Raw genomic sequence first — 16,628 nt, 5'->3', positions numbered from 1 at the left:
TGTTTTCTTCTTCCTCTTATTAATCCTGACTGAAAAAAAAAACAGAAAAATACTTTGTGATTTTGTTTTAAGTTAAGTGAGACCCAGTAATAGTACTATGCACTCAAGTCACCCAAATATGTAAAGAGTTATTTGCAGCATTACAACTTCAACAATAACATTTATTGTGGCCAATGTCTCGCCTGGCTAACAATGTCCTTATGACTGCACACAATAAATCCACTTTCATTACAATGGATACTATTACTAAAGTATTAAACCTGTTAAGACAATTTGCAGTATTGTCAAGGTCTTAATTTCAGTGTTGATTTTTTATGCAATTATTTGCATTTGACAGCTCTTAATGATCCACTTACTCCACCCCAGAGCTGATATGCCTCGAGAGATGGGTGTGTCGGTGAATAAACACTGACTAGTTTTTCACCCTCCTGCATGCCAATTGTTTAATACTAATGCGATGAAAGACTTCAATGCCATGTTATGTTTTATGACACAGCTCCATAAAGACCAAACCTTTTACGTTATGATGAGCAAGCTGTTTCTGTAAGTATGGCCTTATTTGTGTAATGCGCTGAGGGGTGATGTTGATAAATATCCTGAACTATTAAATAGAGCGTGCAGGAAAACAGGACTCACGTCTCCATGGCACTCACCCTGACCACTCCGCCTCCAACCTGGACAACTCCGTGTTTAAATATACTTGGTGCTACCTACTGAGTGCTTCTCAATTATCTGGTTTGGGATTCCCACTGGTTCCAAGACCCCTAACAACAAAAACAACAGGAAAATACATCATTGCTTATAAGTTTCTTTTCATAACTCATTGGCTTCCATTGACAGTGATAGACTGTTTGCTCATTTGTAACTACCCTCCCAGTTCAAATGGATTGGACGTCTTGAAGTGTTAAACTCATCTCAATTCATTATGGATTAGTGGTTTGAATATTTGCCTCACAGGTTGGAGATCAAGGTTTGAAGCCCAGCCTTTGGCTTTTCTGATAGTGCACTCAGCTAACAGACATATTTGCATAGATGTTTTTTTTATGCGCTTAAATGGCAGAGTAAAGTATAAAAGAAACTAAATATTTCAGTTTTTAGCTGTAGTTGAAAAAAAAATCTTATATACCCACTACATTAAACCCAAACCCTAAAATGTTAGCGCTTAGCAAAGTTTAGCCTGATGCTATAACAAAGTTTGCTGTTTGGAAGTTGCTTAACAACTTTATATTTTTTTTCTAAAATGAAAATGTTATGCATGTTCTCCCCGGGCCTGCGTGGGTTTCCTCTGGGTACTCTGGTTATCTCCCACATTCCAAAAACATGCATGGGAGACTGATTGGACACTGTAAATTGCCCCTATGTATGGGTATAAGTGTGCAAGTGAGCTTATCCCATAACGACTGGCGCCACCGGGCCTATGTGCAATATTAAAGTGGAAAACAGAAAATATTTCATATATTTTTGGATTTTGCAAAATTATTTTTGAACTAAAAACACAAAGAAAAAAATGGATTAAAAAATTGTAATTATTGATGTAAGAAGGGCAACATCAGAAAATATAATATACATCTATCATCTAAATTTTAATTTGATCCTAAAACAGAAAGTCGGCACTCATGATTTACTTTGTCGGGCCGCACAAAATGATGCTGCGGGCCAGATTTTGCCCCTGGGCCGCCACTTTGACAGCCGTGGTTTAACACATGAAACTCACTATTAAAGGCCCTTTCTCAGTGATTTTCTACTTACTGTGTGCATGCACCACTCTTATGTGCGCGTGACCCCCCACCCCCTAACGTGCACGCGCCCAAAAGCCACACCCAGAACCAATCCCACGACAGCAGCGCACAAGTGCGCATCTCCCAACTTTTAACTTTTGGGGGAAGCCGAGTGAGTTGGTTGCGTATTTATAGCTCTCTGGCCTAGAGACTTGTTCATGCAATATTTGCTCACTTTTAATATTTAATTCCAATTCTAAAAGATATCTCATCTGGGGCTGCGGTGCGCACCGTTCTGCAAAATCGGTGAGTAAAATGCATGTAGTTTGAATTAACTGTTTATCTTCCCTTTAATACACCCTAAAGAACGGCACTGGAAATTAATTTTTAACTGTGTACACCTTTATGGTTTCATTATTGTACTGTTTCTTTTTTCCTGGAGCGTTTTTTTACGCACGACGCATGTTATTTCTGCTTCAACTTTATGCAAGTTTTGTGATCAAAGGGGCGTGGTCAGCTCGTGTGCTTCTGATTCTTTTTGCTGAATTTGCCGAATGATTTGATTCATATCTACGACAAGGTGGAACTTTTTTTTCATTAAACAAGATCACAACGCGTGTAAAATTTCAACTATAAGAGCTCCATTATCTTTGAATGGTTTGATATATTCTGGTAACATTCCAAAGTTCCTTTTTCATCTTCCATATGGCAAATCCGCATGCAAATAATGCACGTGACTTTTTTTCTTTTCAATTTTTGTTTGTCTTTTCAGTTAAAGTTGATCTCAATTTCCATTTGAGGTCGCTTTTGCGGGATTGCTTTTGGATAAAAGTATTTTTAATGACTTTTCTAAGATTTCCCATGCACCTCTGGGGATATAATTTTGATGAGGCTGTGGTTTTTATTGTTGTAAATAACAACACTTTAGGGGTGAGAACCTTAGTAGTAACAATTACCACATGATAGAGGAATAATTATGAATACATAGGTTAAGAAATTAATGTTTGATATTCTACACTACATATTAAAGAAAAAACATTTTTCTAAATGGATAAATTATGCTTATTTTTTCCATTGTCATAGTAATCCATCCCAAAAAAATACAACAACACTATATTATTTCAGCATTCTTGTAAACAAATGGTCTTTCTTAACTCAATGCCTGTCATTGACAACAACAGACGTCAAATTTATTCTTTTTCGCTTGTTTTCAATTTTCTTTTCTTCAAATTTCCAAACTGGGAACAATGACTTTGAATGCAGTTTTGCGTCCCTTTGATGGTGCTGGAAGTCCAATTTTACAGTCAAAATGAATTGGTCATCTAGCGCCGACAAAAACAGTCAGTGGGGAAGGATAGACACTGTTTTAGTGGAAATGTTTTGTAGCGACATGTTGGTTACGTTATTAAACATCGAAATCTTTTTAAAATGGTATAATGGAAGCATATCGATAACCTATTGGAATACAATCTATCGCGATATATAACCACCTTGATATATTGTCACATCTCTACACAATAGTAGAGCTTATCTCAAGAAAGCCATTTCAAAATTTAGTGTTTTGCATATTGGTAGACAGACAGACTGCCTCCTGTTTTCCAGCAAGCCGGTGTTAGTTTTTCCAACATTTGCTGTCAGCACAAGCAGGAAGGTGTGTGATATTTGATACCTGGCTAGAGCAAGGTTTTAAAAGGTGCTGACTGATAAAATTACTCTTGAAAACACTGTTGAGTGTGCAACACATGAAGACCAAGAAGAGATGGAGAATTTTTTTAACCAGCCTCTACGCCATGTGGGGGCCATTACTCATGGCTGTCACTTTAGGAATGTCTGTGAATAACACGTGTTGACTCAAACACATTAAAAGTGTCCGACAAAACAGAATTCCAATGTCAGAAGGAAGTCTTTCTTCGTTGAAAACATTGATGGGCATGTGTGTGTTTTAATGTATTTGTCCATTTTACGAGGTCCTAATTAGTCTGACCCACATGAATATACAGTCATACCTCTACTTACGAAATTAATTGGTTCCAGAACTTTTTGTAACTTGAATATTTCGTAAGTAGAGAAGTACTTTATATGTAAATTCCGTAATTCGTTCCACGGTCCTCAAAAAACTACCAACTCGACCCTTTAAAAATGATCAGTGTCCCAATTTTGTATGAAAGATGCGAGAAATAGACAAAAATGAAAGAAAATTATAAAAAAAATATTTAATAATGTAATTAAATGAATAACAAGCATGCAAAAACGTCGTACTGCCTTGCAATATCTGCCAAGCCCACGCCAATTGGACGTGTATCGCTGTAAATGGCAACTAGTGAGTTAACATGGAAAATGAAAAACTACAATCAAAGGTAGGGCAAATCAAATTTACAATAACAAATAAATAACAGCAACTTTATTTTGAAGTCAAGTACACCTATTTCAGTGTCGATATTATCTTCAACCCAACCTGGAAAATTGAAGACAACCATATCTGCTATAAAGTATATGGCAACTTGATTAAATTCAGTTTTAGTAATAAAGATTGGGGCCCGGAAGCTGAGTGGTTAGCGCGTCAGACTCACAGTTCTGGGTTCGAAGTTAGCTGGGATAGGCTCCAGCACCCCCCGTGACCATTCTGAGGATAAGTGGTTCAGAAAATTTATGAATAATAAAGATTGGTAATGTTTCCCATAATTTCAAGTCCATTTCGGTTTTGTCTGACCGAATAGCTTTCTTTATTGCCAAGGTTGGGGGGATTTCATCAAATTTCCTGCTGTCCAGCTGGAAACAACATGCCTGAAATTACTTTACATAAAACTTGTGCATTGGTGTATGGCTTTGTATCTGAATTATACCATGTAATTAAGTTGCGGTTGTGTCATACATTTTCTATACTGGTTTTCCTTACAAGATCACTTGTATTCTGGCAGATCGCAGAAGAATAGCCGTGTCTAAATTTGTCAATGATTAAAAAAAAAGATATTTAATTTAACACCAAGCATAAAATTGTCCACAGTTTCAAAAACAATATACAAATATTTTTTTCCATTTTCTTTTTTAAATCACTACTCCAACCTCGCACATATACCATTTGAACTGTAACTAATGGTAAAATATGAGCAGTAACTTTAAAAGTAGTACTGCATTTCTATTTCCATCCTTAGTAGGGTTTGTTTGGTTAGCAGTCTAATCAGGCTTAATGAAATACAATAAAGTTGGGAAATGTACAATGAAAATTGAAAAGTAATTCAAAGTTGTTTGTTTGAAGTGTATGTATTCATTTCCCTTCTTGATATTATACTTTGTATTGATTCAATGGCAAGGAAGCTGTGCCTTTTGTGTTTTCACTTAAAATAGACCATGCACTAAGGTTGATGTTTAAACAATCACCACCTCCACTAACCTGTTCACACTTGCATGGACAGTTACTCACTGTAGACAAAATATGTTTTTTTTTACCTCTGGAAACTGTTTGGAGAAGTCCTCTTTCTAGTTTGCCATCACTACACTACAGTACACAAATAAAGGTCTATGAATGAATGCAGAGAGCTTTGGTGTGGACAAACAAAGGGGCCTGAAATTATCGACAAAAGTTAATCTCACTGCTTACTTGGGGGAATAATCCAGTTGTCAGTTGAGCTCATTTTGTACGATATGATGATATATACCGCCAAAATTATATAAAACTACATATCGACATTTTACAGTCTATCATCGTTGTTGCCATAAATAGACCTGTTCCTGCACAACATATTTTGTCCAGCAGGTAATGCCTGAATTTCTGGTGACTTGTTACATTAATGGTTTCCATGTCATAGTAGTACCAGCAGTCCTCCTCAAGATGTTCCCAAAACAAAAACAATTAAACCCCCCTACCCCACCAACTGTACATGAGTAATGCATGCAAGAAAAAATGTAAGTAGTGATATATATATATATATATATATATATATATATATGTATATATATATATATATATATATATGTATATATATATATATATTATGTATATATATCGTAAGGTGAATTCGTTCGTAAGTTGCTTCAGTGCTATATTTTGTATTATAATTTATGTAAAAGGCCTATATAAGTATATTGAAGGTTTATATAACTTTATATATCTCACTAGAAGCCTTTCGCTTTTCACCAACCATATTGAATAATGGATGCACGAGATATTCAATGATAAAAATAAAAAAAGTTCATATATATATATTTATATATATATATATATATATATATATATATATATATATATATATATATATATATATATATATATATATACAGACACTCCTCAACTTACGAACGCAATTGGTTCCGAGCGATTGTTCATAAGTTGAATTTGTTTGTAAGTTGATTCAGTGCTATATTTTGTATTATAATTTATGTTTAAGGCCTATATAAGTATATTGAAGGTTTATATAAGTGCATTTGAATGTTTAAGGCTTGTATAAGTAACACGCATTGGTTTGTACTGAAAAAAAAAACATTTAATAAAATGGAGAATATGTACAGTACTGTAGAGAGAGAGATAGATTTATGTTTTAGAAACTGGCCAAAAGAAGCGACCTAATGACGATTGCACAGTTTTCTTCTTTTTTTTCATCATAAATGATGCAGTAGCACTGTATGGCATCATTCAATTGATTTGCAAACTTTGTGCAACGTTCAATATTTGGGTCCTGCTGCTCGATCTTTCTGTTTATAAATGGTACTGAATGTGCAACGCTCACCACTTTCTGACGCGCATCAAGCTTCGTTATTATTGCCACTCGTTTCAAATGAAATGGCTTGCCTCTTCCTTGCAACTCCCTCAATAGAAGCCTTTAGCTTTTTACCAACCATATTCAATATTGGATGCATGAGATATTTAATGATACAAATGAAAAAGGTTCTTTGCACACTGGAGATACATTCACGCACTTCCGCATTGCAACGAAGAAGGTAGATGCTGGGTGAGCTGAGCACTCACAGCGCCAGGCGTCGGTATTAGCGGCGGAAAGAAGTACTACTCCGAAAAAGACGCGAAATACAAAATTGGACTTGCGAACATTTTTGGACTTAAACGCAATTTGCAGACATGTTCGTATGTACCGTTGTTCGTAAGTTGAATGTTCGTAAGTAGGGGAGCGTCTGTACTTTTAAAATTGGTGGCAGGCAAGTTCAATGTCAAAACCTAGTAGGGAAAAGCTCTCATAATTGTTGTATATTTTTGCACAAAATCTCATCTCACCTCATTTTCTGAACAGCTTTCTCCTCATTAAAGTCGCGGGGGGACCAAATAATTAAAAAAATATTCTAGTACAAAATGAGGCGGTCCAGTAAAAGAGTGGTTAGCACGTCTACCTCATGGTTTTGAGGTACAATGTTCAATCCCCGATGCGTTCCGACCTTCCTGTGTGGAGTTTGCATGTTCTCCCTGGGCTAGCATGGGTTTTCTCCCACATACCAAAAATATGCATGGTAGGCTGGTTGAACACTCTAAATTGTCCCTAGGTATGAGGGTGAGTGTGAATCGTTCTCTGTCTCCTCGTACCCTGTGATTGGCTGGCCACTGATTCAGGGTGTCCCCCCTGGTGCGCATAGTTGGCTAGGATGGCCTCCAGCAACCCCTGGGACCCTTATGAGGATAAGCGGTATGGAAAATAAATGAATGAATAAATGCTACAAAATGTCCCAGATCGTTATAGGAGATATTTTTGATTGCGGGCAGTCCTAATATCATTCATTGAAAATGCATTAAAGAAAAATGCTCATGAATGAATGTCTACGTTTCCAAGTAGCCTTCCTAGTAAGTGGTTTCATGGTAAGATTTTGTGCAAAAATAATTTGCAGCCAAAGGGCTACGTTGGAAGGGTTCATGTCCACTTCCTTTCCTATCTTCATCAGTTTTCAGCCATTTTCCCAAAAGCCAGCAAGAGAAGAGTTGGGAGAGGGGAACAGTGAGAGAGTGAGAGAGAGTGAGAGAGAGAGTGAGAGAGAGAGGGACGAGGGAGTGAGCTCCGGAGGCCCAGTTAAGTCTGTGGCTTTGTGTTTAATGAAAGAAAGGGACATTAAATGTCAGCATTTTCCAGCAGTCTTTCTCTTTTTCTTTTTTCTCTCTCAATCTCTTATCCGCCCGACAAATACCCACACACAGACACATACACACACTTGCGTAGAGTCCCTGACTTCCTATTATAAGGGTGAGTGGAAAGGAGGAATGGTTGTATTTAGTGTCTCTTTGTCTATGTGTCAGTTGAGATGGCTGCCACCAGCCCACAACGGAAGCAGATGCTGTGGCAGGGGTGTCAAACTCATCTTTGTCGTGGGCCACATTGTAGTTAAGGTTTTCATCAGAGGGCCAATCTGTTAGTCACCCTATGTAAATATTTTTATCATTTGGCTGCCATTGACTGTGCTAGACATTCAATTCATTTCGACTGAGAGCGGCGAATGAACAATTTATTTACTTGCTGCCATTGGTTTTGACAGATTCTGTTGAGCAGTAAGAGTGTGTACTCATAAGATGTTACACGCAGTGTCTGAAAGGTTTTTTTTATTTCCCTTTGATATAATTAAAGTTTTTACATGTGTATCTGAATGTGAAGAAACAGTATTTTTGCCTAGTTTTGTTTATATCTTTTAGCTAATGTAATATTTTGTTATCAATGCCATGATTACGTTACGATGACGTATGTTACCATTACGTTTTGAGCATGTGTGAACATCTGGGAATTATCCCACTGCTCCAGTAAGTATTTCAGCAGAAAAGAAGCAAAAAAAGTACTGCTGCATTATAGTATGAATCATGCTAGAGCTCCATGTAGTGAACGTGCTCACAGTAGAGCGGTATAAACTATTTCAAAATGTATTATTGGGCCTGTAGTTACAAAAGTAAGTGAGAACATGGCCCGACTGTATCATGTGCAGAATACACTAAGTGGGAGGAATGAACATTTGTCAGGCTCCCAGTCAAAATGAATTGACGGTCTGTCACCGTCAATGCCAGGAAACGAGTGAACATAGACACTAGTCTACTGGAAAATGTCAATGGCAACTTTTCAGGTACTTTTTTAAACAATGACCTCTTTTTTTGAATGATGTATCGATTTATTATTACACCCTGCAGCATATTCCTATCCACTAAGCTCCCCCAAACATTTCATTTCTTATTTATTAAGGTTTAATCCTACTTTTTTGCGCCATTGTGTTGCATTCATAAAAAGTTGTTGGTGTTTTCATTACTATCTAAACCCTGAACATAATTCACATAATTCTGAGACTAATAGCACTGACACTTCATGATTTACCCTCTGTTGTCCTCTCCTTGCCGCCTCAAACAGGGTTAGTCCATATCTTAGGAGCACTTTCACAACCACATGTGCTCACACAAATTGTGGCCTGCTTCCTGTCGGGAGAAGGAGTCTGTTTTTACTACAATTCCATTTTGGCAGAATGGGCCAGTTCCTTGGCTGTCTGACTGGCTTGCGTGTGTGTATATAACTGTATATCTGCCAACTGTGCTTATTTTAAGATTCACTTTGGGTGGCAGCTACTAAAATATAAATAATGTGCATGCGTATTACAGTAATACCTTGACATACGAGTGCCCCGACATATGAGGAATTTGAGATATGAGTAAAATTCCAAGCAAATATTTACCTTGAGATACGAGACAAATTTTGAGATGCGCGCATTCGAGACAGCCAGGAGCCCATGCCACGTTGATTTGAGATACGAGTAAATCGACATACGAGTTCAGTCCCGGAACGCATTAAGCTCGTATCTCAAGGTATGACTGCATAGTGATTTGTTAATTTTGTTTCCTGTCTTTCATTTTTCATTCATTTTCTGAACCGCTTATCCTCACAAGTGTCCTATCCCATCTGATTTTGGGCCGGAGGTGGTGGACATCCTGAATCTGTTGCCAGCCAATCGCAGGGCACAAAAGGCAGAAACCATTCACACTCACACTCATACCTAGGGGCAATTTCGAGTGTCCAATCAGCCTACAATCCATGTTTTTGGAATGTGGGAGGAAACTGGAGTACTCGGGGAGAACATGCAAACTCCATACAGGTTGACCGACCTGGATTCAAACCCAATACCCCAGAACTGTGAGGCCCACGCACTGACCACTCACCCGCCACGCCGCTGTTTCCTATCTTATACCACTTTTTTCTTAAAGTTTAAACAACAATACAGGGGACTGTACACAGCAATGTTTAAAAAAATAAAAAACAAAACAGCACGAGTAGAGCAGTTCATAAATAAATCAAAGTCAGCAATGGATAGATTGGGTTTTTAGTTCGGTTGTTTCGAACGGATGTTTGTATCCTCGGGGCCTTCGATTGATTGGCAACCAATTCAGGGTGTTCCCCTATGGGTGCCCATAGTTGGCTTTTATAGGATCTGGCAACCCCTGAAAGTATATAAGTAGTTTCACTGTTTCGTGTATCGATGTTAAAGCAATAGACAGCATCTAGTATAAATGAATCAGGTGAAAGATGGCGGCACAACGTATTTATATATGCAAATCATACATTTCATAGACCTGTGATAATGGAGAAAATAATGATTAGCACATACAGAATTGGATTGGATTGGATTGGATTGGATAACTTTATTCATCCCGTATTCGGGAAATTTTGTTGTCACAGTAGCAAGAGGGTGAGGATGCAGGAATAGGAAAGGCATTTTAGACATAAATAGATAGGTAAAAGTAAGTTAATAAATAAATACATGAATAAATATATAAATAAATAAGCGTGTTGCTTAGCACATATATACATACATACACATAATGACCGAATATGACACCGTCTACAAGCGCAGCCATTATGTGACAAATGTGACATCAGTCACTCCACACACATTTAGGATATAAACGCTGACGCACTTGGTAAATAGCAGATAAAAATAGGCAAAACCTTTTGTAATTTCTGTCCCTGTTGATTCTGTTTCATTTTTTCTCCTTTCTCCCTCTGAGGCTTAAAAAAAGTCTGCTTCACTTCCAGGGTTTTTCCCCCCAATGTGGCGCACAGTGGGTAACAGCGCCTCACAATTAGGCAGGGAAAGCTAAGTTGCTTGCATTTTTTGACTCAAATAGTACTGGCAAATAAAATATCTGCCAATGGGTCTTTCAGATTGATAGTTTTTCTCCTCTATTGCAAAAAAAATCCATTCTGTGTATTTTCACTTTATTAAACAAGTTTCTTTCTACTGGGATGCATAGGATTGATGTGTTTTCTATCCCTTTCAATTCTTCCATACCAAAATAATTCAATCAAGCTCTAAATCGTGCTTTATACACTGGAGCTAGATCGGAAAGAGTGTTTTGTACTATGTAACATCGCAACAGAGCAAATTTGAAAATTAACACCACCTGCACGAGAATGTTATTCTTGCCTTTCGGAGAAGCTATCGGTAAGATAGAATCATGCAAGGGTGATAATTTCTGTATTATTGAAATATTTTCCATTTGAATGCACTTTTCCCGAGGTTTTAGATCAAAGATCGATATGTATATGCAAAAATATGCGATCAGGACAACACCAATTATTATTATCTTATATCCAAACTTATGAGCAAATAATATATTGTGTATCCAACGAGGCAATCAAAAAGATTAACCACGCTTTGTTTGTTTTGCATGTGTTTGTTGTTCCAGACGGACTTTAATGTAAGAGGTTCTGATCAAGCTTGACTGTCATCCTACAAACTTGACCTCCAGTATAAACAAAGGATAACACCACCCATCGCACCGAGTGTTACTTAAGCGTCCAGTCAACTATCTGCTACTATCACTTGCTCGCCAAAGAGAGGGGGCAGACATGTTGATCATCTTAGTCCTCATCATCCTTTTCCATTTGGCTGGAGCCATTCTCCTCTTTGTTTCAACCATACACAACGTAAGTATTAATCCATAACACATCTTGGGGCTTTTCATTCAAGGGGCAAAGCAGAAGACAAAAACAAATGTTGGATATGTTATTCTTTATTATTGGTTTATTGACACAAATTGTGATACTACAACATCCATCGATGTTTCAACATCTTTCTCAACTGACTTTGGGTAAAGGGAAGCCTACATCCTTGACTACTATTGGCATGATCCTAAAAAATATTTAAAACTCGATAAAAATTTTCATACTGGATGAATTCAACAAACAAAAAATCAATGTTGTGCTTTTTCAGTCCCTTTGACGATCATGTGGCTTTTAAAAGTTTAATTTAAACTGTTTAAATACGTTTTACCAGTAAATGTTCAGTCAATTTGTAATGGGCTCAAAAAAATATTGGCCAACTAACTTTCACTAAATTCAGGAACACGCCTCGTTTACAGGGGTCTTTGGGGTTAGGGCACATGTGTCAAAGTGGCGGCCCGGGGGCCAAATCTGGCCCGCTGCATCATTTTGTGTGGCCCGGGAAAGTAAATCATGAGTGCCGACTTTCTGTTTTAGGATCAAATTAAAATGAAGAGTTTATAGGTATATTACATTTCCTGATTTTTTCCCCCTTTTAAATCAATAATTGTAATTGTTTAATCCATTTTTCAGTTTTTAGTTCAAAAATCATTTTGTAAAATCTAAAAATATATTTAAAAAAGCTAAAATAAACATTGTTTTGGATCTATAAAAAACTGAATATTCAGGCCTTTTAATCCAGTTCTTTTAATCCATTTATAAAAAAAATATCTAAATATTATATCTAAAATGGTCCGGCCCTCATGAAATCGAGTTGACGTTAACGCGGCCCGCGAACCAACCCGTGTCTGACACCCCTGGGTTAGGGTATAAAAACAAGCAAAACTATTAACCACGTGCCAGGACAATGGGGGCGTGATTGAGTTTAGTGCAAATTGGGTTAGCTTTGGACCACATGCCAGTGAACACTCCCAGACGCACTCGTGTCTACAGCTACAGACAGACCCTTCTCAAAATATCCTCCAATTCTACCAGAGTCATGCAAAATTAAATTTACCTTATGACGAGAAATTTCAAAAATAAATAAATAAATAGAAGTTAAAGTATCAATACTATTGTAATCAAATATATTATCCATTTCAGTATTGATACATCAATAATTCTATACCTTTGACAACTCTACCTTTGACTGTTCACTTGTCAGTAACGGCAACAAACAACCAGAACCTAATAGAAAGTCAACCCACATTGCCTGCACTGAAGTCAAGGGATGTCCACCGCGCTAAGTGATTAGCAAACGCTAATTTGAAAAATCATTGCATCTAGGATTTTTTTTTAAATTAGACACTCAATGCTGTTTTACAGGCGTGGTGGTTGGTGTCACCACCTGGACGAGATGTCCTCTACTCGGACCTCTGGTACACTTGCAACAATACTTGCTTTTCTATCGCAAAAAGCCACACTCCTGACGCAGGTTGGACAAGGATCCGTCTGAATGTGCTGCATTTGATGTGAAAATTTTAAACCGTTTTTCGGTTCCTTGCTCCCCTCAGCTTACCTGCAGACGGTCCAGGCCACTATGATCCTGGCCACCATTTTGTGCTGCATCAGCTTCTTCATCTTCATTCTCCAGCTCTTCAGGCTCAAGCAAGGAGAGAGATTTGTCTTTACTGCAATTATTCAGCTTTTAGCCTGTAAGTGGCACAAACAAACCCCAGTACATTGTCAGAAAAATGTAACATACTTACAGTACTTTGTATGTAAGTGGTATTTTTATGGAATACCAAAGAGTGAACCAAATGCGAGATTCTGTGAATGGTGAGAAGTCAATTTCCTTTTACTAGTGAAAATGAATTCAATGTCTATCACCATCAACAGCAGTCAAACATGAGCTTTCAAAGCCAGTCCTCCTAGTTTAAATGAATTGGATGTCTATCATTGTCAATGACAAGCAATAAGATTTGCGCGTGACCGGACATTTCGTCGACGGACACTTCGTCCCCGGACGGTTCGTCGTACGGACGCTTCGTCGCCGGACAGTTCGTCGAACAAACATATCGTCGCCGGACATTTCGTCGACGGACAATTCGTCGCCGGACTCGCGAAAGATTGTTTTTAAAATAAAAGGCAATAAATAAAATTATTTTGTTAAAAATTGTATTAAAAAAAGACAAAGAAAATTCACATATTCTTTATTAAAGAAAATAAAACAGCAAAAACTCGCTCGACAACACAAACACATTAACATTTGGGCGTGTGCAAGTATTAAATATGCTCGTCTCTAAACACACTACGCACGAAACGGTTCCAACGTTGAGCGCTCCACATTTGGAAAGACCCCAAAAAGAATCAACGTGCCATCTGAGTTGTTATGTCACGTTGATTCTTTTCGGGGTCTTTCCAAACGTGGAGCGCTCAACGTAGGAACCGTTTCGTGCGTTGTGTGTTTAGAGACGAGCACATTTAGTACTTGCACACGCCCAAATATTAATGTTTGTGTTGTCGAGCGAGTTTTTGCAGTTTTATTTTCTTTAATAAAGAATATGTGAATTTCCTTTGGCTTCTTTAATAGTGGTTAAAGTAAGGTTAGGCAAATTGTCTGGCGACGAAGTGTCCGGTCGACGAACTGTCCGGCGACGAAGCGTCCGTTCGACAAACCGACTGGGGACGAAGCGTCCCGCGACAAAGTGTCCGTCGACGAAATGTCCGGGTACCGATTTGCCCCACTTCCTTGGTCATTTAAAGCGGTCACTTTGTGCACATTTTCATTCCCTTCTGGTTGATTTTTGATATTTAGAGGTCAGGTTTTATTCATTGCTTAGTTCCTGTAGATTATGGTGCATTTCTGGGTCACTTCCCATTAATTTGGCGTCACCTGCAGTTAGTTTAGGGGGCCTTGCGGGTCATTTTCTGTTTATTCTGGGTAACTTTCTATGATTCTGGGCATTCCCAGGTCCCTTCCTTTTAACTTTTGGGCATTCCATGGATATTTCTTGCAGGTTGTAGTTGAACATCAACAGGAGTGAATGGAAATGTTATGGTGGGAGTTAAATTCCATTGGAGATTAATGGGGCAATGGAAAATTTTTGGAGAAGTATTTTGTCACATTTTGGAAGAATTCAAAGTTTGTGTTATGAAGTTTTATTCCTTTTGCTCTTGTGACTGCAAAGCATATCCACAATTATGGCATGATGATGTTCACGTTGAGATAACAAATATGATTTAAAGTAATTTCCACTCTTTTCTTTTTATTCTTTCTTCCCCTCAGCTGTGTGCGTGATGATAGCGGCGTCCATTTACACAGCCCAGAACAAGTCCTTCCACCATATTAGTCTCCATGAGGGCTCTTACGGATCCTCCTATATTTTGGCTTGGGTCAGCTTCCCAATGACTCTAATCAGTGGTCTCATGTATTTGGTGCTTAGAAAACGCAAATAGATGTTAACTACTGTCCATATGGTATATCAGCAGGAAGGAATCCTTGGATGTACAACTAAAACCTGAGAAGACAATTGGGCTGTACACTCACATAGACTCACACAGAAATAAAATATATAGACACACACACACACACACACACACACACACACACACACACACACACACACACACACACACACACGGCAGATTAATATGTGGGTGTCACGTTCTCTCGGGATGAAATATTTGTCAGTAGAAGAATTCTCATAGGATTGTCTGATGAATTACATTTTGAAAACATTTTGAAGCATTAACTAATGTTGTTGAGCCAGTACCATGTTTTTTCAATTTGCGTTTCAAGTTCGACAACTATCACAAAATTTGCCTACAGCCTAGACAAGGTTTATTTGCATCAAATCTGGGTGAGCATCTCATTTAAATTCTCATGATCTGTTTTACCCACGTATAGCAAAGGAAGAAAATCCTTAGTAACAATGCCCCCTTATGTGTATGAGAAGATATCTTTTAATTTATGTACTGTATCCTGGTTATCAAAGCTATTAAAAAAAAGAAATGACTGGAATTTTTTGTTGTTGAATATTTTCCAACTTTTTAAACACAAGGAAGTTCTAGCCATTATTTATCCTTTTAATGTTTGTATCAATAGTTGATGGCTCCTGAAACCTGCATTACCTCCCTTCTTTTCTTTCACTTTATATGAAATAGGGATAAGTTGAAAAAAAGAGAGGAGCTTTGTCTTGCTGGTCCAGAGTGTTTTTAAGAGATTATTAACATATAAAATATTTTTGTATATATTTGCTGTGTAGTTTAGTTTAGTTGAGACAATTGCTGACTGAAATACTAATGTCTTTAATAATACAAAAACTGTAGGGCATCTTATGTTAACCAGATGATATAGGACGTGTAGTTATATGTTTGAATTTGATCATAATTGTCTTTGTTATGCTTTTGTATGTGTTGGTGAAATGATGAACCACTTAAACCAATTATCTACTCTGATGTTTGGGATTTAAATGACAACATAAACTTGACACAGGAATGCTTTGTTTTTTTCTCTTTAATGCCAACTGGGTCAAAGGCCTTTGATTAAATCCGTTTTAACATTGTAGGTGAGGATGACAATGACTGTGACTTATTTCCTAATAATATGTGCTTATATTCTTATTAAATAATGTTTTAATAATGTTGCACCATATTGATATACATAACTAAAAGTTTCTTAGTGTCAATGCTGCGCAAGATGTACTTTTTGAGATATTTAGGCAGTTGGAAGCTAGAAATGACTTAATTTTAATGTCAGTGCATTCATTACCTTTGATGGAAACGTCATTCCTACCAACATGGTCGCATTGAGGCCATGTTGGTAGGGCCAGTGACAGTTTTTATATGCTTCTGCTGTGGATTAAAAGGAGTTTATGACCAGTAGACATTCAATTCATTCAATGTGGGAGCGTTCACTCGTTTGCTACCACTTTCCCTCTTCCATAGATTGGACGTCTAGCATCGTCAATGGCAGAATATGAATTAGACAGTGTCTGACCAAGCCATGATAACAAATACCTTACATTCA

At 37.6% G+C, this 16,628-nt stretch overlaps 1 protein-coding gene across 1 annotated transcript; it reads left to right on the top strand.

The window, feature by feature from the left end:
- Positions 1-1,835: 1,835 nt before the first annotated feature.
- Positions 1,836-16,483, top strand: emp2 (epithelial membrane protein 2). The gene is made up of 5 exons (XM_077619051.1): positions 1,836-2,024; positions 11,362-11,602; positions 12,983-13,091; positions 13,171-13,311; positions 14,886-16,483. The coding sequence occupies exons 2-5, from the start codon at positions 11,525-11,527 to the stop codon at positions 15,053-15,055; spliced, it is 498 nt and encodes a 165-aa protein (XP_077475177.1). The 5' UTR covers positions 1,836-2,024; positions 11,362-11,524; the 3' UTR covers positions 15,056-16,483.
- Positions 16,484-16,628: the final 145 nt, after the last annotated feature.

This window comes from Stigmatopora argus, chromosome 14 (genome assembly GCF_051989625.1).
Source record: "Stigmatopora argus isolate UIUO_Sarg chromosome 14, RoL_Sarg_1.0, whole genome shotgun sequence".
NCBI lineage: Eukaryota > Metazoa > Chordata > Actinopteri > Syngnathiformes > Syngnathidae > Stigmatopora > Stigmatopora argus.
Note: the sequence above shows the minus strand (reverse complement) of the source record. Positions and strands in the feature narration are given on the sequence as shown.

What these genes read in the sequence shown, in the direction of transcription:
- emp2 (XM_077619051.1), top strand. Translation starts at nt 11,525, where the DNA reads ATGTTGATCATCTTAGTCCTCATCATCCTTTTCCATTTGGCTGGAGCC. An exon ending in AAGCCACACTCCTGACGCAG is followed by an intron (nt 13,092 to 13,170) that starts GTTGGACAAGGA and finishes TGCTCCCCTCAG; the next exon opens with CTTACCTGCAGACGGTCCAG. An exon ending in AATTATTCAGCTTTTAGCCT is followed by an intron (nt 13,312 to 14,885) that starts GTAAGTGGCACA and finishes TCTTCCCCTCAG; the next exon opens with CTGTGTGCGTGATGATAGCG.